General features: G+C 34.2%; 4 protein-coding genes across 6 annotated transcripts; 3 read left to right on the top strand and 1 right to left on the bottom strand.

Annotated features, from left to right (window-relative positions):
* The first annotated feature begins 5792 nt into the window (after positions 1 to 5792).
* On the top strand, positions 5793 to 11966 carry LOC114179453 (putative caffeoyl-CoA O-methyltransferase At4g26220). Of its 2 annotated transcripts, XM_085671228.1 has the most exons (11): positions 5793 to 6551; positions 6647 to 6779; positions 7024 to 7127; positions 7381 to 7555; positions 7637 to 7774; positions 7990 to 8161; positions 8247 to 8875; positions 10161 to 10240; positions 10372 to 10516; positions 10596 to 10727; positions 11588 to 11956. In XM_085671228.1, the coding sequence occupies exons 1-11, from the start codon at positions 6523 to 6525 to the stop codon at positions 11876 to 11878; spliced, it is 2028 nt and encodes a 675-aa protein (XP_085527354.1). In that variant the 5' UTR covers positions 5793 to 6522; the 3' UTR covers positions 11879 to 11956. The 2 variants fall into 2 exon arrangements, with proteins under 2 accessions (XP_085527354.1, XP_027915425.1); XM_028059624.2 differs by lacking the exons at positions 5793 to 6551; positions 6647 to 6779; positions 7024 to 7127; ... (2 more) ...; positions 7990 to 8161; positions 8247 to 8875 and adding exons at positions 9720 to 9920; positions 10001 to 10080 and having other exon boundaries at positions 11588 to 11966.
* A 2399-nt stretch (positions 11967 to 14365) lies between these two features.
* On the top strand, positions 14366 to 16532 carry LOC114177780 (putative caffeoyl-CoA O-methyltransferase At4g26220). Its single transcript, XM_028063300.2, has 5 exons — positions 14366 to 14499; positions 14581 to 14660; positions 15590 to 15734; positions 15816 to 15947; positions 16041 to 16532. The coding sequence occupies exons 1-5, from the start codon at positions 14455 to 14457 to the stop codon at positions 16329 to 16331; spliced, it is 693 nt and encodes a 230-aa protein (XP_027919101.2). The 5' UTR covers positions 14366 to 14454; the 3' UTR covers positions 16332 to 16532.
* RPS15AE (ribosomal protein S15A E) lies at positions 14448 to 18589 on the bottom strand. Of its 2 annotated transcripts, XM_028063299.1 has the most exons (4): positions 18392 to 18569; positions 17843 to 18003; positions 17627 to 17692; positions 14448 to 14694 (listed from the first exon to the last, which is right to left on the bottom strand). In XM_028063299.1, exons 1-4 carry the CDS (start codon positions 18519 to 18521, stop codon positions 14689 to 14691), a joined length of 363 nt encoding a protein of 120 aa, XP_027919100.1. In that variant the 5' UTR covers positions 18522 to 18569; the 3' UTR covers positions 14448 to 14688. The 2 variants fall into 2 exon arrangements, with proteins under 2 accessions (XP_027919100.1, XP_027919099.1); XM_028063298.2 differs by lacking the exon at positions 14448 to 14694 and having other exon boundaries at positions 17355 to 17692; positions 18392 to 18589.
* Positions 18590 to 18662: 73 nt separating this feature from the next.
* Positions 18663 to 21340, top strand: LOC114177778 (F-box/RNI-like superfamily protein). The gene is made up of 2 exons (XM_028063297.2): positions 18663 to 19255; positions 19815 to 21340. The coding sequence occupies exons 1-2, from the start codon at positions 18796 to 18798 to the stop codon at positions 20711 to 20713; spliced, it is 1359 nt and encodes a 452-aa protein (XP_027919098.2). The 5' UTR covers positions 18663 to 18795; the 3' UTR covers positions 20714 to 21340.
* Positions 21341 to 24171: the final 2831 nt, after the last annotated feature.

Genomic DNA, 24171 nt, shown 5'->3' with positions numbered 1-24171 from the left:
TAATTTTCACTGGGTCTTCTGCTGTGTTGCTGCAATCTATAATATCCAAACTGCATGCTGTTTTTGCTCTTAAACAACTTGGTGATCTTGAGTATTTTTTGGGTATTGAGGTAAAACATCTTCCTGATGGCTCTCTTCTTCTCTGTCAAACCAAATACATTCGTGATCTCCTTGTCAAAGCTGGCATGACAGAAGCTAAAGGCATTTCCACTCCTCTTCAAGGTGGCCTCAAACTTTCCAAGTATGGCTCTGACTACTTTGATGATCCTGCTCTCTACAGATCCATTGTGGGTGCTTTGCAATATATCACTATAACCAGACCTGAGATTGGCTTTAGTGTCAATAAAGTTTGCCAATTCATGTCTCAACCTTTATCTGCTCACTGGAAAGCTGTCAAACGCATTCTGCGCTATTTAAAGGGTACTCTTTCTTATGGGTTACATCTTCAGCCTGCTCTTAGTTCTTCCCAGTATACTCTCACTGCTTTCTGTGACGCTGATTGGGCCTCGGATATTGATGACAGAAGGTCCACTTCAGGTGCTTGTATTTATTTTGGTAAAAATCTGGTTTCTTGGTGGTCTAAGAAACAAACTTTAGTTGCTCGGTCCAGTGCAGAGACCGAATATCGCAGCCTTGCTATCACTGCTTCTGAGCTCTTATGGTTGCAATCTCTTCTTAAAGAGTTAAAAATTGCGTGTGCCACACCGGTCATCTATTGTGATAATCAAAGTACTGTCGCTTTGAGCCATAATCCAGTTCTACATTCTCGCACAAAGCACATGGAATTAGACATCTTCTTTGTTCGAGAAAAGGTTTTGGATCGCTCTTTAATTGTCTCCCACATCCCTGCTACTGATCAAGTTGCTGACATCCTCACCAAATCCCTCTCTCAAGCTCGGTTCTGTATCTTACGTCACAAACTCAATGTTATTGATTCCTTTCAATAACCTTGTGTTTGAGGGGGAATGTTAGAGTATATAGAATTATATTCTGCAATTCTGTTTTGACTCAGATTCTGTATTTGTTATACGGTTATAACCACTGTGACAGCTCAGCTCTAGAGAATATATTCCTTTCTGTTAGATGTTCCCTATATATAAAGGCCAACATTCTGGTCTATCAATATGAAGAAGATCTTTCATAAATTCTCTGCTGGTTTTCTTTTCTCTGTTTTTCTTTCTATGTTACAGTAGATTTAATTGTAATACAGATAAGCAATAGAAAATTTGCTATGACAATGGCCACACTAGTTGGATATTAGAGGAGGAAGATAATAGAACCAGATGATAGAATAATGGAAGAGAGAGAGCTCAGTTTATTGTTCTCCTCACATTCATTTAAAATGCTGAACAATACAATGTTTATATAATAAAAAAAACTTGGCTAACTATCTCCACTAACCACGTCTAACAATCCTACATTAGTGGTGCTAAGAATAACTTAAAAACTGAATCTTAAAGTGCTCCTAACTAATAGCCGAAAAACCTACAACAGACTTTTGACAAAGTCTTCCAACAAGGTCACTAATTTTCTCTGACTTTTATTCAGCTTCTTACGTGTGCACATATGAGCTTGAATTATATTGCAACACCTCCCCTTAATTCAAACTCATACATACCAATTTTCTCCATAAAGAACTGATGTTTGGTTTGAGCTAAAGCCTTGGTGAACAGATCTGCATTTTGGATATTTGTGCTGCAGAATCTTAGAACGATTGTTTCATCTGACACAAGCTTCCTTATGAAATGATGCTGAACTTCAATATGCTTGGTTCTTGCGTGAAATGCTGGGTTTCTTGTCATAGCAATCGCAGACCTGTTATCACACCATATCTCAGTTGCTCCTTCCTGCTCACAACATAAATCTTTCAACAACTTTCTAAGCCAAACAGCTTGTGTTGCTGCTGCACCAGCAGCTACATATTCTGCTTCAGATGATGACAGAGCCACAGTGTCCTGCTTCTTTGAGCTCCAAGTAATAGCTCCTGAGCCTAAACTGAAAACTGACCCTGAGGTACTTTTCCTGTCATCCAAACTGCCTGCCCAGTCACTGTCTGTGTAGCTAACTAACTTGAACTCATTTACATGTTCATATAGGATTCCAAAACGAGTTGATCCTGCAACATACTTTAGAATCCTTTTTGCTGCACCTAGCTGTTGCTTTGTTGGAGAGTGCATGTATCTGGATACCACACTTACACTATAAGCAATGTCAGGACGTGTGTGAGTGAGATAATTCAGACTTCCTACTAAACTTCTGAACAGCTTTTCATCAGCTTTTCCTGTGCCATCCTCCTTCTGCAGCTTCTCATTTGGGTTCATAGGAGTGTTGACAGTTTCACATTTTTCCATTGAAAATTTTTTCAGTAAATCCTCTGCATACTTCCTCTGGCACAGAAATATTCCATTTTCTCCTTGCCTTACTTCTAGACCCAAGAAATACTGAAGCAGTCCCAAGTCTGTCATCTCAAATTGCTTCATCATTGATGCTTTGAACTCATTTAGCAGCTTTTGAGAGGAGCTAAAGTAGATGATGTCATCCACATAAAGACAGACAATAATGAATCCATTCATGCCTTCCTTTTTCACATAGAGAGTTGGCTCATTCTGACTTCTCTCAAACTGGTTTTGAAGAAAGAATGAGTCAATCTTGGTGTACCAGGCTCTTGGAGCCTGTTTCAGTCCATAAAGTGCCTTTTGCAGCTTGTAAACCTTGCCTTCTTCACCATCTTTGACAAAGCCGAGTGGTTGCTCAACAAAAACTTCTTCTTGTAAGTCTCCATTGAGAAATGCAGATTTTACGTCAAGCTGAAACACCTTCAATTTCCATTGGGCAGCCAAAGCTAATACTACTCTTACAGTTTCAAATCTTGCCACTGGTGAGAATGTCTCCTCAAAATCGATTCCTTCTTGCTGTGCATACCCTTTTGCCACCAATCTTGCTTTGTGCTTTAGAATACTACCATCTGTATTGAACTTAGTTCTGAATACCCACTTAAGTCCAATAACATTCTTTCCTTCAGGAAGATCAACCAATTTCCAAGTCTCATTCTTTTGAATGGACCTGATTTCCTCGTTCATTGCATTCTGCCATTCAACTTCATCTTTAGCTTCATCAAAACTGGTTGGATCTGCAGCCATCAGTGCAAAGTTGCAGTTTGCATACAAGTCAACAAGAGTCATGTATTTTCTCGGTGCTGAATCATCTGATGAACTTGATGAGGAAGGACTTGAAGAAGATGATGAGCTGTGATTTGAAGATGATAATGGTGTAGGAGGACTTGAAGACTGCTGGTCATTTGATGGCACAATTACGTCTTCCTCTGAGCAATCAGTCCCTACTATATTCTGCTGAATACTGTCACAACTATCTCTTTGCTTCCAATTCCAGCCTGCATTCTCATTAAATACAACGTTCCTACTGACCACAATCTTGCCAGTAAGAGGGTTATACAGTCTATATGCCTTGGATTGAGTAGCATACCCAATGAATACACATTTCATAGATTTATCATCTAGTTTAGATCTTAAATCAACTAAAGCATAAGCTATACAACCGAAAACTCTTAAATGACTTACTGATGGTTTTTTTCCTCTCCATGCTTCAAATGGTGTCATATTCATGACTGCCTTTGTAGGAGAGACATTTAGGATGTACACTGCAGTAGCTACAGCTTCACACCAAAAGTTGTTTGGTACACCTCTAGCTTTGAGCATGCTTCTTGCCATCTCTACAACAGTTCTGTTCTTTCTCTCAGCTACTCCGTTTTGCTCTGGAGTATATGGTGCAGTCAATTCTCTTCTTATTCCATGCTCCTCACAAAATGTGATGAATTCATTTGACAAGAATTCGCCACCACGATCTGTTCTTAAGGCTTTCACACATAGACCAGATTGTTTCTCAACCATAGCCTTAAAAATTTTAAAGTTTTCAAAGGCTTCAGACTTAGCCTTTAGAAAGTAGACCCAACTCATTCTACTGTAGTCATCAGTTATGAGCAAGAAATACCTACTTCCACCAAGAGAAACTGTCTGCATTGGTCCACAGAGATCAGCATGCAACAGCTCCAAACTTTCACTTGCTCTCCAAGCTCTGCCATTAGGAAATGGTCCTTTTGACTGTTTTCCATATAAGCATCCTTCACACAATTCAAGCTCACCAATTTTAGGCAGCCCTTGCACCATGTCTTTGGAACTTAGAAGCTTCAGTCCCTGCACATTCAGATGGCCATACCTCAAATGCCACAGCTTGGCATCATCATCTCCTCTAACTGTCAGTGCTTTGCTCACATTGCCAGATAAATCAAGAGGGAACATTCTGTTTCTCCCCATAACAATCTTTACTACAACTTCTTTGGATTTCTTATCACAAATCAAACAAAAATCATTTTCAAACAATACTGAATATCCAGAATTGATTAATTGACCCACACTCAGCAAATTGTGAGCCAAATTTGGCATATACTGCACATCATATAATAGCTTGGTGTTTCCTTGCTCCGTTTTGATTGCAATCGTGCCTCTTCCTTCCACTTCAAGTTGCTTTCCATCTCCAAGCCTCACCTTGCTCTTCAAAGATTCATTCAGTTCTCTGAACATAGACTTGGCACTTGACATATGGTTGGAACATCCACTGTCAACATACCACACGCCATCTCCTGCATCATTTCCAGCTGCACTTTGTGCTAAAAACAACTTTTGCTCATTCTCCACAAAATTGGATTTTTGATCACCCTTTTGTTCATCCTCCTCCTTCTTCCAGCAGCTAGCTTCTTTGTGGCCTGGCTTCTTGCAATAGTAACATTTGAGTGGACCCTTATACGATTGCTCTTTTCCTTCCTTATTCTGTCCTCTTCCACGGCCCCTTCCTCTAGAGCCAGCTCTTCCTCTACCTCTTCCACTGAATTGCCCTGTCTTTTCCCTGTTTGAGGAATCTCCTTTCACATGGAATGCCTTCTCTTCCTTCTTCTCACCATTTCTATTGAGCCTCTCCTCATGAGCTTGCAAGGATCCCATGAGTTCATCAAAGGTGTATTCTCCCATGTCCTTTGACTCTTCAATGGCTGCTACAACATGGTCATATTTGCTTGTGAGACTTCTTAGAACTTTTCCAACCACATGCTCATTGGTCATTGTTTCTCCATATGACCGCATTTGTTGTACCACAGTGGATACACGTGACAGGTATTCTTGGACCGATTCTTTGTCCGTCATTAGAGCTGTTTCAAACTCTCTCCTTAGTGATTGCAGCCTCACTGTAATCACCTTCTTGTCACCTAGATACTCTTGCTTTAGAGTATCCCATGCCATCTTGGATGTGGTTGCTGAAGCAATTCTGGGAAAGATTCCATCATCCAAGGCCTGTTGTATCAAAAATAATGCCTTGGAATCTTTCTTTCTCTTTTCTTTCAATTGCTGATCAGGTTCTGGAGATTGAGCATCATCAAATCCTTCTTCAACAAAACTCCACAGTTCTTGAGACTTGAATAATGTTTTCATTTTCAAGCTCCAAAACTGATAATTTATGCCTTTAAAGATAGGCAATTGTGAAGTGGCTCCAGATCCATTGTTCTGCATTATGAACAACTTTTTCACTCTCCAACCGTGTTTATCCTTGTGTTTGAGTGATCTCTCTTCTCACTCAACAATTCCCTGGATATGAACCCGGATTGCTCTGATACCAAAAAGTTGGATATTAGAGGAGGAAGATAATAGAACCAGATGACAGAATAATGGAAGAGAGAGAGCTCAGTTTATTGTTCTCCTCACATTCATTTAAAATGTTGAACAATACAATGTTTATATAATAAAAAAAAACTTGGCTAACTATCTCCACTAACCACGTCTAACAATCCTACATTAGTGGTGCTAAGAATAACTTAAAAACTGAATCTTAAAGTGCTCCTAACTAATAGCCGAAAAACCTGCAACAGACTTTTGACAAAGTCTTCCAACAAGGTCACTAATTTTCTCTGACTTTTATTCAGCTTCTTACGTGTGCACATATGAGCTTGAATTATATTGCAACAACACTTTCATGGTGGTTGAATGTCATAAGAACCGTCTAGAGTTGATGAACTCGGAATATTTAGTCTTAACTGTAAGATGATTCCTTGACACAAGCTGCAAGAGGTTAATATATGAAATTTGGGAGTGAAAATGAGGTAATAAACAAAGTCTTTTTTTATCACTGAAGCAACAACACTAACAATACAATATTCATAGTTGGGTGTTGTAGCTCTCTGTGACTGTCACAAGGTATAATGGTAGTTCAATCCAATGCTCACAATTGTCAAACTAAACTTTATATGCAATTAAATAACAATAACTTCTTACAGCAATTGATTTACATGAAGTTCTTATTCTCTAATTATTCTAAACCTTTTTATTTTTCTTCCGCTAAGTTTCTTACCATTATATATATTTAGCCAAAGGTCCATTCAAACTGTGAAATATAATTTACTTGGTTCAAACAAACAGCAACAGTGTTTCTCGTTCATTTGAATTTCGTGTCGTAGAAGCTATGTTTCCGAATTTCAAGTCCAAAAAATGGTACAAAACTTGATGTGGTTGTTATGATGTTTGTGCAGTGTTTGATTATAGAAGAAGAGATTTTGGTGATTTGAGTTTGATTTGTGATGATGCAGCAAAACCGCGTTGAAGCTTGCGGTTTCACGGATAGAGGTTTTGAAGAACAAGAGCGAACGGCAAGTGAAGCAGCTACGGAAAGAATTGGCTGACTTGCTTCACTCTGGCCACAACCATGCTGCCAGAGTCAGAGTAATACTAAAATGTTTTTTTTTTTTACAAAAAATATAGTGTACAGTTAAATCTATAGATTTTTTTTTTATATATAATTCTTTATGATATTTTATATCAGCTTTCAAAAGTAATTTCCAATAAGCTAAAAAGGGGAATAATAATGAATGATGAATACATAAGAAAAGGTTATTCTCCATATATCTTTTGTTTTTCTTTTCTTTTAATTTTTTTTTTATCAACTTCTCCTTTTACGTGTTTTCAGGTGGAATATGTAGTGATGGAAGAGAAGACCATGGGAGCATACGATCTTATTAAGATATACTGTGAACTCATTACAGCACGTATGCCAGTGATTGAATCACAGAAGTGTGTAGATTTCACCTAAATAAGTTTAGAACATCTTTTTTTTATACTTTCTTATCTTTATTATAGTTTGTTTATTTATTTATTTATTTTATCTTGTCTGCATAAGAGGGTTAATTATAATTTATATAGGGAACACTGCTGCATGTGAGAGTTTCTTTCTGAAAGTGTTGATCTTGGCAATGTAGAAAGTTAGTTGATTGTGATCATACATTGTCACTGTGTTGATCCTTCTACCTTTCTATTCTTTCCCCAGTAGAAACTGCCCAGTAGATTTGAAGGAAGCGATTTCGAGTGTAATATTTGCATCCCCAAGGTGTTTAGATATACCTGAGCTTGTGGATGTCAAGAAGCATTTTATGGCTAAGTATGGGAAAGAGTTTGTCTCAGCAGCTGTTGAATTACGCCCTGAATGTGGTGTAAATCGTTTGGCAAGTCTTTCTTACTCTGTGTTATCATGTTCAAAATTATCTGTCATCATTTTTTTTTTCTAATTTAGTATTGCCTTTCAGTTGGTTGAGAAATTGTCTCACAGAGCACCAGATGGTCCAACCAAAATCAGAATACTGATTGAAATTGCAGAGGAATATAATGTCAGATGGCAACCGTCTTTAGAAGAAAATGATGAGAATCTGTCTCACGATTTACTGGTAGGGTTTGTTTGTTCATTATGATCTTCAGTTAGTTTAATGGCTTTGTATTTTCAGTGTAAAAACTTTTACTTTGTTTGTGACTTTTAAGGCAGTTATTGAAGAATCAACAATCTTATCATAGATAGTGATTCATGATTATAACCTTATAATTAGCAAGTTTGAAGTGATCAATATGTTTTATTGTATTAATTTGCCACCATTTATATCATAAGGCTGGACCAAGCACTTTTGAGAAGGGTACTCCCGTGGAACCTCCACAACTTCGTGTTCCACTTGTTGGTGATGAAAAAGAACCTCCTAGTTTACATGCTTCTTGTCAACTTACAGAAATGCAAGATATGTCTAGAAGTTTTTGCGAGAAGCATGGAAAACTAAAATCTTCAGGTAACTTCTTTTAATCACTTTATGAGAAACATAGTAAGACGGTAATTGCGTTGGTGAATATTCGTGGTTCTTTAATTTGTTACAGATACCAGAAATCAGGAAGTGGATTTTGGAAACTTGTGTTCTGAAAACACGAGTGCTTTTGAAAAGGGTAGACATAATTGGGAGATGGAATTCAAAGATGCTGCAACTGCTGCACAGGTAGCTGCAGAATCTGCAGAACGTGCAAGCGTGGCTGCAAGAGCAGCTGCTGAACTTTCCAACCGTGAAAATTTAACAAGACAGTGTTCAAGTGAATGGAAGAGTTCTTCTAGAGGAGGGTTTAGAGCTGAATTATCTCTAGAATATGCTTTTCATTCTTCCAAACATCTTTCTGCTGGTTATGTTACTAGCACATTCCGAAGAAGCGCTTTTGAGATACACCATGAACAGACTAATGTAACTGAACAACACAATGAACATTTCATGAATGGTAATGATAATGTGGTGAAACCTTGCAAGAAAGTGCAAGGTGAAGCAAACAAGGAATCAAGTGGAAGTGGCTCAGATGCATACTTAGATTCTGATACTAGTGATTCTGAGCATGGATCAGCAGAAGATGCAGGTTCAGAACCTAGAAATGAGGAAACTGTAACATTATCTGCAATGATACCAGATAAGGAAGAGACTTCAAAACCTTTAAACTGTGATGAGGATATTCCCTCAAAGAAGAAGGCACCACATGTTCATCCAAAGTTACCTGATTGTGACACCTTCGCTGCCCAATTTTCGTCTCGTAAGAAGCATCTTCAATAAATTTTCAAGTTCTTGCTTGCAACAACATAGTACCCTTTGCTGAAATTGTGGAGAAAAACAATGAGTGGTGTTATGTTATTTACACACGATGTTTTGTTTAATGTAGTGGTGGCGTGCACTGCAATTTTAAATACTTTATTCAACTCATTGTTCCTGTTTAGATACGAGAAACTCATTGTTTACTAATAGTGTATGGTGTAATGTTCTTCCCCATGTTGAATCATACTAAGTATTCGGGCATTAAAAGTTCTAATTCTCCTCAAATTTATTCTTTACATTAATATAACTTACCTCATCACAAAATTCTAGCAGAAATTCAATTTCGTGTCCTATGCATTTTTAAAAAGTGAATTCAACATGGTTAACTTGATGTGAAGATTCAAAAGAAAAAGAAGAATAGCGAGTTGAATAACATAGTCTAACAAAACATATACATCAACCCCTTTTATTTTTATTATCGTAACTATAATTATTATCACTGATTCATAATATTTGGTCTTGCATAATTCAAAAAAAAAATGATATGGTTCTCTATTACATAATTTTTAATTAATTGTTACATTATATATATATATATATATATATATATATATATATATATATATATATATATATATATATGATAGAAAGTTAATATTTTAATTTTATAATTGAAAACTTGCGTACATATTATTATGTTGAAATTAGTTGGAATCATGTATCTGGCCAGTAATTTTTCTTATCTGTATCCAAGAAATTAAAATAGGGTGTCTTCCAAAATGTCTCGGAAGAGCACGAAAAGATGGTGAGCAAGATCTAAATGAAGCATTCTTTGCCTGAAAGATTATAAAGAAGCAACTTATATTAACTAAAAACACTTATCTGCATTCCTACCGTTATTAATTGAGACTATTAAAGAACGGTGGAATAATATGCTGTGCTCAGAGTTTAGCTTCTATCTTCTTTGAACATCCTTGAAATTCAGGTATTGAATACCAAGTCTAATCATAACATGTAGTAGAACTTCTTTTTTTTATTGATTTGAGGACTCTGTTACGTAAGTAGGTTACTGGGAAATGGAGAATATATCAGAGCCAAAAGTGTCCCCGAATACAGTGATATTGCAGAGTGAGGGATTACTAAAGGTAAGAAAATCAAACATTTCTTGGAATTTTCATTTGATTCCGTATATATTCGATTCTTAAGTTCATTTTTCTTGTGGCAGTATATATTGGAGACCGGCGTTTATCCACGAGAAGCAGAAACCCTCAAAGAGCTAAGAAATGCAACTGCAAAGCACCCCATGTAATTCTTCTCTCTCTCTCTCTCTCTCTCTGCGAAAGAATTTCTCAAAAGAATGGCTTTTCATTGAATTTGAGTTTTGAGCAATGACATAAGGAAATTTTTTTGTATGTACTGTGATTTTCATTCTAAAGGGGTTTCATGGGTGCTGCACCTGATGCGGGTCAGCTAATGGCCATGCTCTTGAAGGTTTCGAATGCTAAAAACACAATTGAAGTTGGAGTTTTTACTGGATACTCTCTTCTCCTCACTGCACTCACCATTCCAGATGATGGAAAAGTTAGTATGGTAGCTATATATACTCCTTGTTATGTTGTTGTTAGCTCCGTATTCATTTATTATGTGCTTGCTACTGTAGATTATAGCGATGGATCGAGATAGAAAAGCTTATGAGATAGGACTACCATTCATTAAAAAGGCTGGTGTTGAACACAAGATTGACTTCATTGAGTCTCCAGCTTTACCAGTTCTTGATAAGCTCTTAGAAGATGTAAGCTATGCATATCCATTTGCATGTCTTCACAAACAAGTCTCTCAATAAACACTTTTGTATGTTAAGTCTTGTATTTTACAATCAGCAATACAATATATGATTAATTTATAGGTCTTTTCAACTACATTCATTAAATACAACGACTACATAATTAATGAAATTTAGTGCGTGCCAGAATCATTACTAGATATACTCGTGACCTTTACGATCTCCTAAGACAATTAAATATACTAACACAATTAAATGCAATAATTCACATTTAAGTTTACCCAACATGAGGGATAGTGTTTGACTTAGAATTAGTTGTAAATAGAAAGTTTAGTCTTTCTACATCATAAAGATACAAGATTAATAAGACATGAGTTCAAGCTACTCATAAGAGATCAACACCACCCCCAACCCAAAACCTCAAGACAATAAGACAAGAAAATTTTAAACATATCTCAACATTAAAAAATCGGTTTCTAAAGTGAAGTTTGCACCTATCAGATATAGAAGACTAATAAGACATGAGTTTAACTCACACATAAAAGATTGATATCACCACCAATCCAAAATCTTAAAACAATGGGATAAAAAAAACTTTAAGTCTAACTTAACTTTATAAAACTAGTTCTAAAGTGAGATCTGCATCTATCATAAAGACACAACACCAATAAAACATGAATTCAATCTACACATAAGGGATTAACACTATCTCCAACCCACAATCTTTAAGATAATGAATTTATGAATATTTTTTTCTTATGTTTATATTTTCCGTATTGAATTAATGCTGACATTTAACCTCGCTTTCTAGAATGATAAATTAAGATTTTAAAGAAAAAGGAATATGTTGAATCCATGGTTATGTGCAGGCGGCAAAGGAGGGGAGTTTTGACTTTGCTTTCATTGATGCTGATAAAAAGAATTACTGGAATTACCACGAGAGACTTATGAGATTGGTGAAGATCGGTGGAATAGTTGCATATGATAATGCACTGTGGGGAGGAACTGTTGCCTTGCCTGAAAAGGCAGTTTCGGAGGATAAACAAGAGTGGAGACTCTTATCGCTTGCTTTCAACCAAGCAATTTCAAAGGATTCTCGTGTTGAAATTGCTTTTGTTTCAATTGGTGATGGAATCATTTTCTGCAGGCGCATAACTTGATTCTCAATGCACTTTCACTCACAATTTGTAACCACATTAATCGCATAAACTTTAATTATTCCACCTTTGGCTGGATTCACCATGATCTACGAACATGCACTGTTATAAAAAAAGTTTTGTTATTAAAGAATGGACAAAGTATAATAAACTTTTTATGTCGGATAAAAAATCAACACAACAAACTCAACTTTTTATAATAATTAATTTCCAATCGTTAGAGAGCAACATAATGAAGAGATTTATGACGAATCTCAATGTTTTAAAAAAATTGATTTTTTTTTTCAATAATGAAAAAATTGTTTAAAAATCCTATATAAAGTGATGTACAACTTTCAAGTAGACTTGTTATACAAATACTAAATATATAAGTATTGAAAAAAAAATCAAATATAAGGATAAACAACTTATAGAACACTTATAAAATGTATAATTGCATATATAAAAGCCAACACATTATTATAGGTATAACTATCAATATATTCAAATTATTGCATACATGTTATATACTGAGAAAACTCAATGTCTCTAACCAATTGAATATCACCTAGAAGTATTTGTTTAACTAAACATGTGAAACATATAAATATAAATCACATGAGAAAGCCAACCAAATTCTAACTTGTGTTTGGATTATTATTTTTTTTAATATATGGGACATTCAAATCCATTCGATTTGAATTAATATTATTTGAAAGTATTTTGTTTTTAAATATTTTGTTTGGGTAAATCAATTCAAATTTATTAAATTTAAATTTTCTCATTTAACTGAATATTTCAATTACTATTTAATTTAAAAATTATTTAAATATCAAATAACACTATTTAATGACTAAAATAATTTGTAGTCAACATTTAATAAAATTGAAACAACCTAACATTCATGTTAGTAATAAAAAATAATAAATGTAAACGTTGACAAAAACAATAATTATGACTGGCTTATATAAAAAAAAAGTCTAATTCACATATGTCAAAAGATAATTTCCGTAACATTGGCCGATAAATTCTTAGTATATCAAATAAGAAATAAACTAATTTGCAAAAACAATGTCATAACAATTTATATAAAAAATAATTTGTATCAATATTAGAAAAATAAGTAGTCATCTTAATTATATTTTGATCTCCCAAACTAAAATTAAGCCGAAGAGAAAATACGAAAACTAAATATATAAAGTAAAAACCATGAAAAATTTTAAATTTTTATTTTTTAAAATAAAATTTAAATTTTTTTTTATTTTTCATTAGTTCAATTACTCTCATAAAATTTTAAATTTTTTTTATCAAAGAATGTATATTCCATAGACACATTTACCGCGTAGAAAATAATTATATTTGAATAAACTTTTGAAAAAAAAATTATTAAATATTTCTATATTGTTATCCCATCATGAATATAGGTGGTCTACCAACAAATAACAAAAAAAAGCCTTATATCAATAATAGTATGGGAGGGAGAAGGGTATTGCTTCTGCACCCTATCATTCTCTTTCTGCACCCTATCATTCTCTTTCTGCACCCTATGGAATTTATTTAATTTCCGATTTTGTCCTTATTTGAAAGTTACATTCGAAAAATGTAATCCAAAAATAGAAAATTTATTTGGAAATTTTGTTTTCGGAAAAGAAAAATATGTTTCTGCAATCTTTTTTCGGAATTTTTTTTCAGCAATTCTTCTTTTTGGAATTGTTTTTTCCGAATCTTACCTCTTCTGAAATCTCTCTCGAAAAATGTTTTTTCCCTTTTGGAATCTATTTTCTGGATATCATTTTTCTCCTTCCGGAATTCATTTTCCCGTCATTATTTTTTCCCTTCGAATCAATTTTCTGGTCAGCCACGTACCTTATGGAATCCATTATCCGGACAACACTAATCCACTTACCCAAATGTTTCAAATAAAACTCCTAAGGGCAAAAAGGTAAAATTTTATAATTGTAGGTGCATAAAGAAAATAATGGAGTGCAGGAAGCAATTGTCACGTGCAAAATGTTCAAGTCAAAAAAAAAAAGTTCCAAATCAAGAGTTCAATAAATGAATCTGGTAGCTGTGTTGAAAAAGTGGGTCGCTGTTGTTGTCGCTGTTACTGTCAGGCTGTGGGGTTCCCGTTAGCGGCGTCCTATGATTGCGAAAGGGAACAACAACGACCTCCGGTGGTTATGGTGATGAGTCCCACCATGTCTACCTTCTCACATCACTGTTATTAAAAAAACTTGATTCGATAGTTTCCATTATTGAGATCATTAACTAAAACAAAATTTTGTAATGTAACGGCCACCTTCGTCAGATACTGGCTTCCCTCCAAGAACAAACATTAAATAAAACTAAATGTGACAGCAATTTTAACTTTTTAAGAAAGTTTTATTGTTGAAAAAATTTGGTAAAATTTATAACTTCAAAACACCCACATAAAAGGAAATACATATTTACACCCCCTTGATTGTTTGTTGAACAGATGAAGGAACGGGGGTTGCAACGTTGCAACGTGCAACCTCCGCTTCACTTCTTTTAAATGGCCGAAACCTAAACAGGAGACGCATTGTAAGTCCAACAGAAGAAAAAAACAAAGAGAAATAGAAATGTCCTCTAATCCAATAATACTGCAGAGTGAGAAGTTGACAAAGGTAGGTTTGTCGTACAAACATTACTTTTTCCTTGGATTTCATTTTCATAAATTGTTCAATCCAACAACAATGTTGTGGCAGTATATACTGGAGACTAGCGTTTACCCTCGAGAAGCAGAGACTCTCAAAGAGCTCAGGAATGCCACTGCAACACACCCTTGGTAATTATTCTTTCTCCCACTGGAAGAACTAACACTGAAAGAAAAAGTTATAATAATTAAGTCATAACTAAAAATTGGTATGGATAAATATATAATACATATCTTTCTTTCTATATTTATAGAAAAAGATATAAAAAAAAAAAAAACTCATGATAATACGATTAATAAAATACTAACTATTATACTAATATTTAACTTTCAAAATATACAGGAGTGTTAAAAATGAAAGAGAATATATGAAAAATATAAATAGAAAGAATGGTTATTTGGCCAATAAAAAAAACATCAAAGTGTGAAAAAGAGTACCGTAAAAAACTTACACCATAGTGAAAGAGAAAATAAAAAATATTTCTATAAATTTTTTTAATTTTTATGATATTTAGTTTTATGTTTTATTATTCATTAACATTATATATTATACTTTATAAAAAAATAAAAATCCATCTAATCTAATTTTCATTTATATTATATACTACATATATTTTTTAAAAAAAATTAAAAATTTTGAGGGACCACAACAAAGATCCGCCCTGGTTGACATTATTAAAAACAACAAAAACAAAGTCTGTTAACATAGTTAAGTTAAGGTCTTGGTTGAAACTCGAAAGACTGCTATAAGTTTCAGTTTTTGGTACGAGGCTTGGTCAGAATTATAATCTATTTACTTTTACATTGCATCTTGTACATCTGCTTCTTTTCTATGTTTCTTGTTTTTAGCTTCTGCATCGTCTTAATGAATCTGTGGTGTGGTTATTGTGTTGATCGGGGTCCCCATTCTCAGGATCTACCTAGAGTTTTTCACTCATCTGAATATTTGTGATAGCAGTGTCTGTGCTCAACTAGTAAACATTAATAAAGGGCTTTGTTTTATAAATTTAGTTACCATATCATAATGAAACTGTTTACGTAATGCCATTTTCACTGACCAGGGGCTTCATGGGTGCTGATCCTGATGCGGGTCAGCTAATGGCCTTGCTCTTGAAGCTGTTGAATGCTAAAAAGACCATTGAAGTGGGAGTTTTTACAGGATACTCTCTTCTCCTCACTGCACTCACCATTCCAGATGATGGAAAGGTTTGCACTTTTGAAGGTTATTTGGTACAGTTAATAATATGTCTGTTCTATGTCACCAACTCCATTGTTTGTGTGGTGTAGGTTATAGCCCTAGATCCAGATAGAGAAGCTTATGAGGTAGGACTACCATTCATTAAGAAGGCTGGTATAGAGCACAAGATCGACTTCATACAGTCACCAGCTTTACCTGTTCTTGATAAACTATTACAAGAAGTGAGCATCATTCTGTGTTGCTGTCATGTTACTGATCTAACTCCTTTATAGTAGTTTTTGTTTGATATTTTGGTTGTGTTTGTTCTGCTACAGGATTCAAATAAGGATAGTTTTGAGTTTGCTTTCGTTGATGCTGATAAAGATAACTACTGGAATTACCACGAGCGGCTTCTTAAACTGGTGAAGATTGGTGGGTTAATAATCTATGATAACACCCTCTGGGGTGGAACTGTTGCATGGCCTGAAGAGGATGTTCCAATACCCAAAAGAAAATACAGACAGTCTGTTGTAGCTTTCAACAAAGCCATTGCAGATGATTCTCGTGTTGAAATTTCTGTTGTTTCAATTGGTGATGGCTTCACTATTTGCAGGCGTGTTCAATGAACACCATTTCAGAATGTTTCGTACTATGATCCAAGTTAACTTGACGTACTATGTTTTTGGTTTTTCATTCTGCTTTTTTCTGTGGGTGGTTAAAATTGATTTCCCTCAAACTGTGGGGCTTATGATTTTGACTGTAATGCGAATCACCGAGTGTTGCTATTTACTATTAATAAAATAAAACGTGTGATTCTTTATCTACAAGGAACGTCATGTTTGGTAGAAATAAGGTGGATACCTAAATTAGTACAAAAAACAACGTCGAGGACACTTCAATCTCACAAGAAAAAAAAAATCATTGAATTTCTTAAGATTATAAGATGAAGCTAAATATAATTTTGAAACCACTATGTAGTGACTTTTGGTAGATAACAACCGGTCACTAATGTTGGTAGATAAAAAATTAGTAATGTTATTATATATGTAACAATGTAAGGGCAAGGATAGAAGGAATTTATAACAGCTACGCAAAGATCGAACGGTACAATTGAAAATTTACACATTTTACAAATTTCAAAGCGTGAAGTAATCGCATAAGCGGTAATAGTTTCTCTATTGAGATGAACTGCCACACATCATAAATGTTTCTGCACACATCTAAAATTAAAATATCAATGAATTTACTATTTTGACAATTTCTTAATTTAACTAGTAAATATCAATGATGCTGCTGTTGTTCACTGCGTTCTTCTTCCATGAAATATCAGAACACTGTAATACTAAGAAATCTGGAGCCAAAATTTTCACAAGCAGAGATATTTCTTATTTTTCACCCTAAATTGGATGGCAAATGCATTTGTACACGTCTATTTCAACACTCGTAGTTTACTTACAAGAGCTGAAAAATGTAGCAAAATAATTGGGCTTGAATTTGTTAAGCATATCATAAATGACTACTGAGAAACAGGGTTGGACATTAATTTAAACGTTGACATCGTTTACAAGAAATATCTTCTCATCCAAAACTGCAATTTTTGAGAAATAGGAAACAATTGCGTAGAATGATAGAATTAACCCTGGACTACATGAACTTGGAATTTGAAGTAGATTAAGAAGTAGGAGGCATAGCATTCCTTCACGTTTAATATACCATTTAACCAAAACAGGACTAATTTCTACAAAGCATCAAATGCAATTCATCATACTCTCCATGCATGAGCTGCTATCTTATAACATTCATACAGGAAAAAAAAAATTCTTTGAATGTTTATCTGGAAACATAACTGAACGTAATACACAGCCAAAATAGCATGACAACGATCATTTCAGTGAAAGTAACCAAGAACCTGGCCACCTACATTCTTCTTAATGGCTTCTTCATGATCCAAAACACCATCAGGAGTTGTAATCACAACATAACCCCACTGCACACAGAAAAAGAAAGGCACAATTATCCTTTTCCTTTGATTTCCGATTAAATATTATTCTTAAAACACAAATTATAACAACCACAATCAGACAGAAACAGCTGCCGGAAGCTATAACATGAAAACGAATCATTAACATAAACGAACCTGATGCGTAGGAAGAGTCTGCAATCTGTAGGCTTCAACATCCCTTGCCTTGATATCTTTTCGGTATGTAAGGGCCTTGCAATCGTTGATCCTACCTTGTAGTTCAACCGTTATCCTCCCCACTCTATGCGGATCATAGACTTGAAAATCTTTGATATAACCTATTAGGAATTTAAGCCAAATTAGCTACACTAACAGTGGCGCAATATAGAGTAACTGTCAGAATCTTAAAGAACTTTATTTCGGTTCATGGACCCTTCATTTTCATCTACCTAAGCAACAAGATATTTCTCACACGGAAATTCATGCTCAGACTCAGATGGAAGATGATAACAGTAATCAAATCAACAACGAAAGTCATTCAAACTCCAAACATATAAATGAAGGAGAGAGGAGATAGACGACGAATAATGACATAAATTTCAGAGACTGAAATCACTTTTCAAAAGCGAAATCATACCATTTCATCATTGCCAGATTTGAAATTGTGAAGCAGTTAAAAGGGGTTTCGAGTTCAGAAAAAAGAAATACAAAAGAAAGAAAAGATACCATGGTTTTTCATGATTCGGAGAAATGAAGACATAACGGTGGAAATTGGCTTGAGTTCCACCATAGCTTTCCCTCTCCTCTCTGCATTCACCATACTCCTCAAGGCATCGTTCAGTATCCTCCTCCCCATCTCTCTAAATTCTCTAACCAAACCCCCTGTTTCTCTCTCTAGGGTTTTCGAAATATAGTGAATTTTATGGCAGGGGTATATTCGACATTTCGCTTACGTCAAATACGTAAATAGTCAAAATTCCACGGTCACCCGAAAAACAAAACGCAAACGCAAACACAAACACAAACACAAACTCTTCTCTCTCTCTCTCTCTCTCTCTCTCTCTCTCTATCTCTCCCTTTGTCTCTCTCTCTCTCTCTATGTTGAATGCAATTTCGCAATTCGATTGGCGATGATGGAGGAGCTTCCGGAGTCGCTGTTGGTGGAAATTGTGAGTCGTTTAACGGACACCACCGATGTGGCGCGGTGCAGGGCGGTGTCCAAGGGTCTAAACGCGGCGTCATACGAGGTGCGGTGGCTGAACCTGGTCTGTTCCATGTCGCGCTACCTCAAGTCCCGTTCGCCGGAGACCAAGCACCACGTCACCCCCTTCAAGACCGTCTTCTCTCACCTCGTTTCTCGCTCTACCTCCACTCTCGACTCCGTCTCGCTGGGCGTCGATCGCGCCCTCGGTGGCGTCTCCTTCGACGACGTCGAGGATGAGTCCGACGATCTCTACCTTACCGACATGAGCTTCATCAGAGAGTGGCTTCCATCCATTTCCCACGCTCTGAAATCTTTCTCCGTCTCCGATTTCTGGGTCCAGTCTTGTTGGCGCCGATCCGAAGCCTTGTCCCTCATCTCTTCCACCTGTTAGCTTCTCGATTCTCAAATTTCCTTTATTCTTATTTTACTTCTCTTACAATAATGCGGTTTCTTGCCTGTGTTCGTATTCTTTCCGTCAGAATTGGTGTTTCAATTTGTGTTGAAGATTAAGATAACATATGTTTAAATGTGAAACTTCAACTCTGGTTGAAAAATAATATTAAAAGATCCTAATGGTATGTTTGTAAGGTAGAATTGAAGATAACAATGTAATATTTGAACTGTTGTTAGTTACATTTTCTAAAAAAAAAAAATCCTTTCATTTTCTCCCCAACCAAAGAAAATACATCAGTACTCTATTTTCTTTCATCAAAGTTCTTTCCTCCCTGTTAAACTTACCAACAATATCGAAATTTGAGTAGAAGGGAAATATGAAGGAAAGAAATTCGTGAATTCTTATTTTAAAACACTTTCTCTCAAATCAAGCAAAAAAAAAAATGTATTGTATTCATTTATATCTTCTTTCTGTGCATCCAAACATACCATAAGAATATGCGTCGAAGTTTTGTCTGTCTCTCATGGAAATTTGCAATGTGTCTTATTCAGGTCATAATCTTGTGAAATTGGTTGTGAGGAATGCATGGTTATCCGTGGATGGTCTGTGTTTGATGCCAACGTTGAGATATTTGACCCTTGAGTTTGTGAGACTGGATGATGAGGACTTAAGCAGGATCAATGCTTGTTTCCCTAATTTGACTCAACTCAGTCTTATTGGGGTTGGTGGACTTAAGGAGCCTAAGATTAATTTCTTACACCTTACCACTTGTCAATGGTCGGTCTCAAATGCTCCACTTTCTTTGATCATATGTGCACCTTGCCTTGTTGATTTTGATCTCAGATGCATCAAACCTAGGTTGGTTGTCCTTGAAGCCCCTTCCTTGACGAATTTTAATCTCTCTCTCGAGAATACTGATGAGCTCAGGTTGAAAAATTGTGCTAATATACAATGCCTTCAGCTCAGTGTAGAATGCCTCTCTCTTTGTTTTTTGTTTAGCATGTTTCGTCACTGCGGCACGGTAAAGAGACTTACCTTGGATTTAGTAGGAAGAAGAGAACAGGTTGAAGCAGCAGAGTTTGGGATTGATACTTTGTTGGATTGTTTTCCGAACATAACATGTCTTAATTTAGGTCCTGGAGCCTGGCATGTGATGGAGAATTCTTTCAGACGGGGAGGTTTGAAAGATGGGATTGGGATGAAGATGATAAAACAACTTATTGCACATCTAGTGGTCCATGAAGTGGAGGTTACTCTTGCATTTATCTCTTCTGTTTTGGATAAAAGCACCCAGTTGTCTGATGTTTCGCTTCTTATCCATCGCGATGTTGATTCATATGTTGCTGGCGGCCTGATCTCATCATGCAGAAGCAAATTCCCAAGAGTGAGATGGAGATGGGGAATATGGAAAGAAGGAATCAAGGATACTTGGGTCTCTGATGGCATCTAGTTTGGTGGCTGCTATCTTGGTTATGAAAAAGGGGGGTTCTCGTTGATTTGTTGTATCATAGGTTTACGAATAGACGAGTCATGTTAGGACATTGTCAGACTTTGAATATATTTTGTTGAATCAACTCCAGTAAGCATAAATGAACGTTAACGACCCAGAATGTCGATCAAAAAATTATCTCCGATGTTAAAAAGTTGAAAGAAACTAGATGAGGGATCAGAAAGGGGAGTATGAACTATGGTGGCATTAGTATCAGGAGAAGTTTTTCCAAACTGTATTGGCGAATTGGATGCAGTTGGAAGTAGCATTCTTCTTTGGATTTGTGTATGAACTGTGGATCAGCTTTACAAAATATCATGGCTATAGTTAACTGTTGAGAAGAAACCACCTTGTGAAAAGTCCTCCCCTCGTCAAATCTCTTTGTATATAGATCTTTGCTGTTGTATTATCTTTGTACATATCTTTGCACTGCTCCTTTTTTTAAGCATATGTATATTCTTGTATTATTCATCCCTGTTGTTGTTTTGTGGATTGAAGTTTAGATGGACTCACCGAGTCAGTGCTTCATTCCTGTATTTCTATTACTTGTATATTTGGAGATCTATTAAAGTACAAATCTTTATTTTATGATTATCGCATAGTTTTATGCAGGTCATGGCTAAAAATTTTCCATGGGTGGAAGGGCAAAGTCTACCTACCGTCTTAGGCCATGCCATGTTTATAAACTTGTTCCATGTTAGCTATATCCACATTTTCAGGGAACTTATTATTGCCGCCTAATTGCATTTTATGGTACAAGAATTCAATGGGTTAGGTCCGGGTTAGGCTAGGTTACCTCACGGAAAAAGAAGGAAAAGATAGAAAAGGGAATGAAAATTTTTCTTTTTTAAGAAGTGAGGCACGTGTTTATGAAAGTTTATTAAAATGTTTTTTTTTATACTTTTAATAGAAAACATATTTTACTCAATATAAATAATAATTTTTTATAAGCATTATTATTTGTAAAGTTGTTACATGACATTTGATGTAACATATTAAAAATATTTTTTAAATTATTAAATATGCTGTTTTACGTAAAAGAAATTAACTTATATGAAAATATAGTTCGGATGAATTTTAAGTTATTTATAAACTTAAGTATTTTATTTTAATTATTAATAATTATTTGTTTTTTATTTTTTATATTTTAATAAATTAATGTATTAAATAAACAACTTTTATTTTAGTTAAAAATTCGTCTGACCAATAATCTTTAGACGGCAGAAAGAAGATAGGTTGACCTCCTTAACTCACGGGTTAAATGGGTTTGAATCGGGTTGAAGGTGGGTTGACCTACTTAACCCACTAACGTTTTTTTACAATTGTTTTTAATTTTCTTTTTTTAATTATTTACTACTAATTATGTAGTTTAATTATTAATTATTATCTTTATAATAAATTACTCAAATAATCGTTTTATAAACTTTAACATATCCAGTTTCTCCTATTCGTTTTAAAAAGATAAGGTGGTAGTTTCTCTGTTGCATTCTCGCTCTAAGAGTCATGTCCATTTCAGGTATTCTTTATCACAACCTAAGTCGGTGTCAACTAAAACATTTCAAATAGTCAAAGGCTCTTTCACACCCCATCTTAAGTATCCTCCAAACTCATTATGCAATCCTTCTTCCTTATTGTAAACCTCACCGACTAAGCAATTTATTGGGAATAATTTTGTTAACCGATGCAACAATCACTAACTTGGTTTCATCCTCTTTATCCTCAAACAACTATCAAACCCAAAGAAAAAATATATAATGTTGAAAACACTCGCCTTTGCCTTAACCTCGTAGTTTGCCTAAACATCCTCTAGGTTCAATAATTCAGACCCGCAATCCCGCTTCGTGAGGCATAAGACCAAAAGGCCCATGTGCTCAATTAGCACGTGGTATATGTCAGTGTTGATATTTGTCTAAGTACAATGAGAAACTTACATGCTCAAATAGCTCATGTTATATGCCAATGCTAATATTTACCTAAGTACAAGAATAAACTTACATGCTTAAATAATTCATGCTATACACCAATGTTAATATTTGTTCAAGTGCAATGAACATGTTTGTGTTGAAATTAATATCTTTTGACATTATTTGGAATGACAATGAGTCGGTTGAGCATAGATAATACTTATCTACTACTTAACTTGAAAAAAAGAATCTAACCCTTATCCATCTTATTATGTATGGATATCTCTTTAAAAAAAACTCGTGATTTTTTTAAAATCCATATATATATATATATATATATATATATATATATATATAATTCATATTTAATATTTTAATTATTTAATTTACCGGATTACAATAATCAAGATTATTTTAATCAAGACTATTTTGATTGTAGATTACTTTGATTTTATTTTTCAGATTACAACGTATTAAACTATTTTTTTAATAAACAAATATTTTTATTTTAAATAAATGATAGAAATATAGTAAATCTCTAACTATAATTTGTATATTTTAATAAATAATAATAATTATTATAATAGATTATGATTTTAAATAACTTACTAATAAACTTTAACAAAAATAATATCATACTAAAAATTAAAATTAAAATATTTTTACTAATTTATAAATATTAAAATATGTATTTGAATTGAGTTAAATATTCACAAAATACAACACACTATCAAAACTCGACTGATATTATTTATTTTACTCAACTTTATTTGTTTAACATTATTCCCTTACTTCATCTAATTCAATCATATGTTAAATTTTACTTTATATTTATTCGGATAAGATGAATATGTTTTGTTCGACCCTAATCTTATTGTTGAAAAACGATTCATAATTTGTTTCATGAACACCAAAATTAGATAGTACTTTAGTTTTCCTGAAACGAAAATAGAGAATAAAGAATAACACTTTTATAATAGAAAATATAATTCTATTTTTGAAATTTTGGATAAAAAATAGACATAATGGTTTATTGTGTAAAAACGGTATCTTTGTATTTACTTGACACAGTTTTACAGTCTCAGAAATTTTAATTTTTAAATGTTGTTCCATTGTATTTATTTTTATCAAAATTATGAAAAGTATTGACTTTTTTTTTTTTTTTACACATCTATCGTGTCTTACATGTATATTTGTATGCCTTGTCTAAAAATATTTTAATTATCTTATCTTACAAAATAAAATTTTATTCACACTTAAATTATTTTTTCCCTCATTTTGAAATAAATAAAATTCAATATCAACATTTTCATTTCTTAACTTTTATTTATTTTTTTTAAATTATATTTTTCTTTTTCTCAATTAAAAAAGTAAAGAAAAAATATAGGTTAAATTCCGAGCAGATTTATGGAATTGAGAATAATAATAAGTACAATTAAGAATTTCACTATTCAAAATATGAATTCTAAACTAGTTCATTTGATAAACAAATTGACATTGAATCTACCTAGAATA

Source organism: Vigna unguiculata, chromosome 3 (genome assembly GCF_037176805.1).
Source record: "Vigna unguiculata cultivar grain cowpea cultivar isolate G323 ecotype 2 chromosome 3, ASM3717680v1, whole genome shotgun sequence".
NCBI classification, from domain to species: domain Eukaryota; kingdom Viridiplantae; phylum Streptophyta; class Magnoliopsida; order Fabales; family Fabaceae; genus Vigna; species Vigna unguiculata.
The sequence above is the reverse complement of the archived record's forward strand: the minus strand, read 5'-3'. Positions and strand labels throughout refer to the sequence as shown.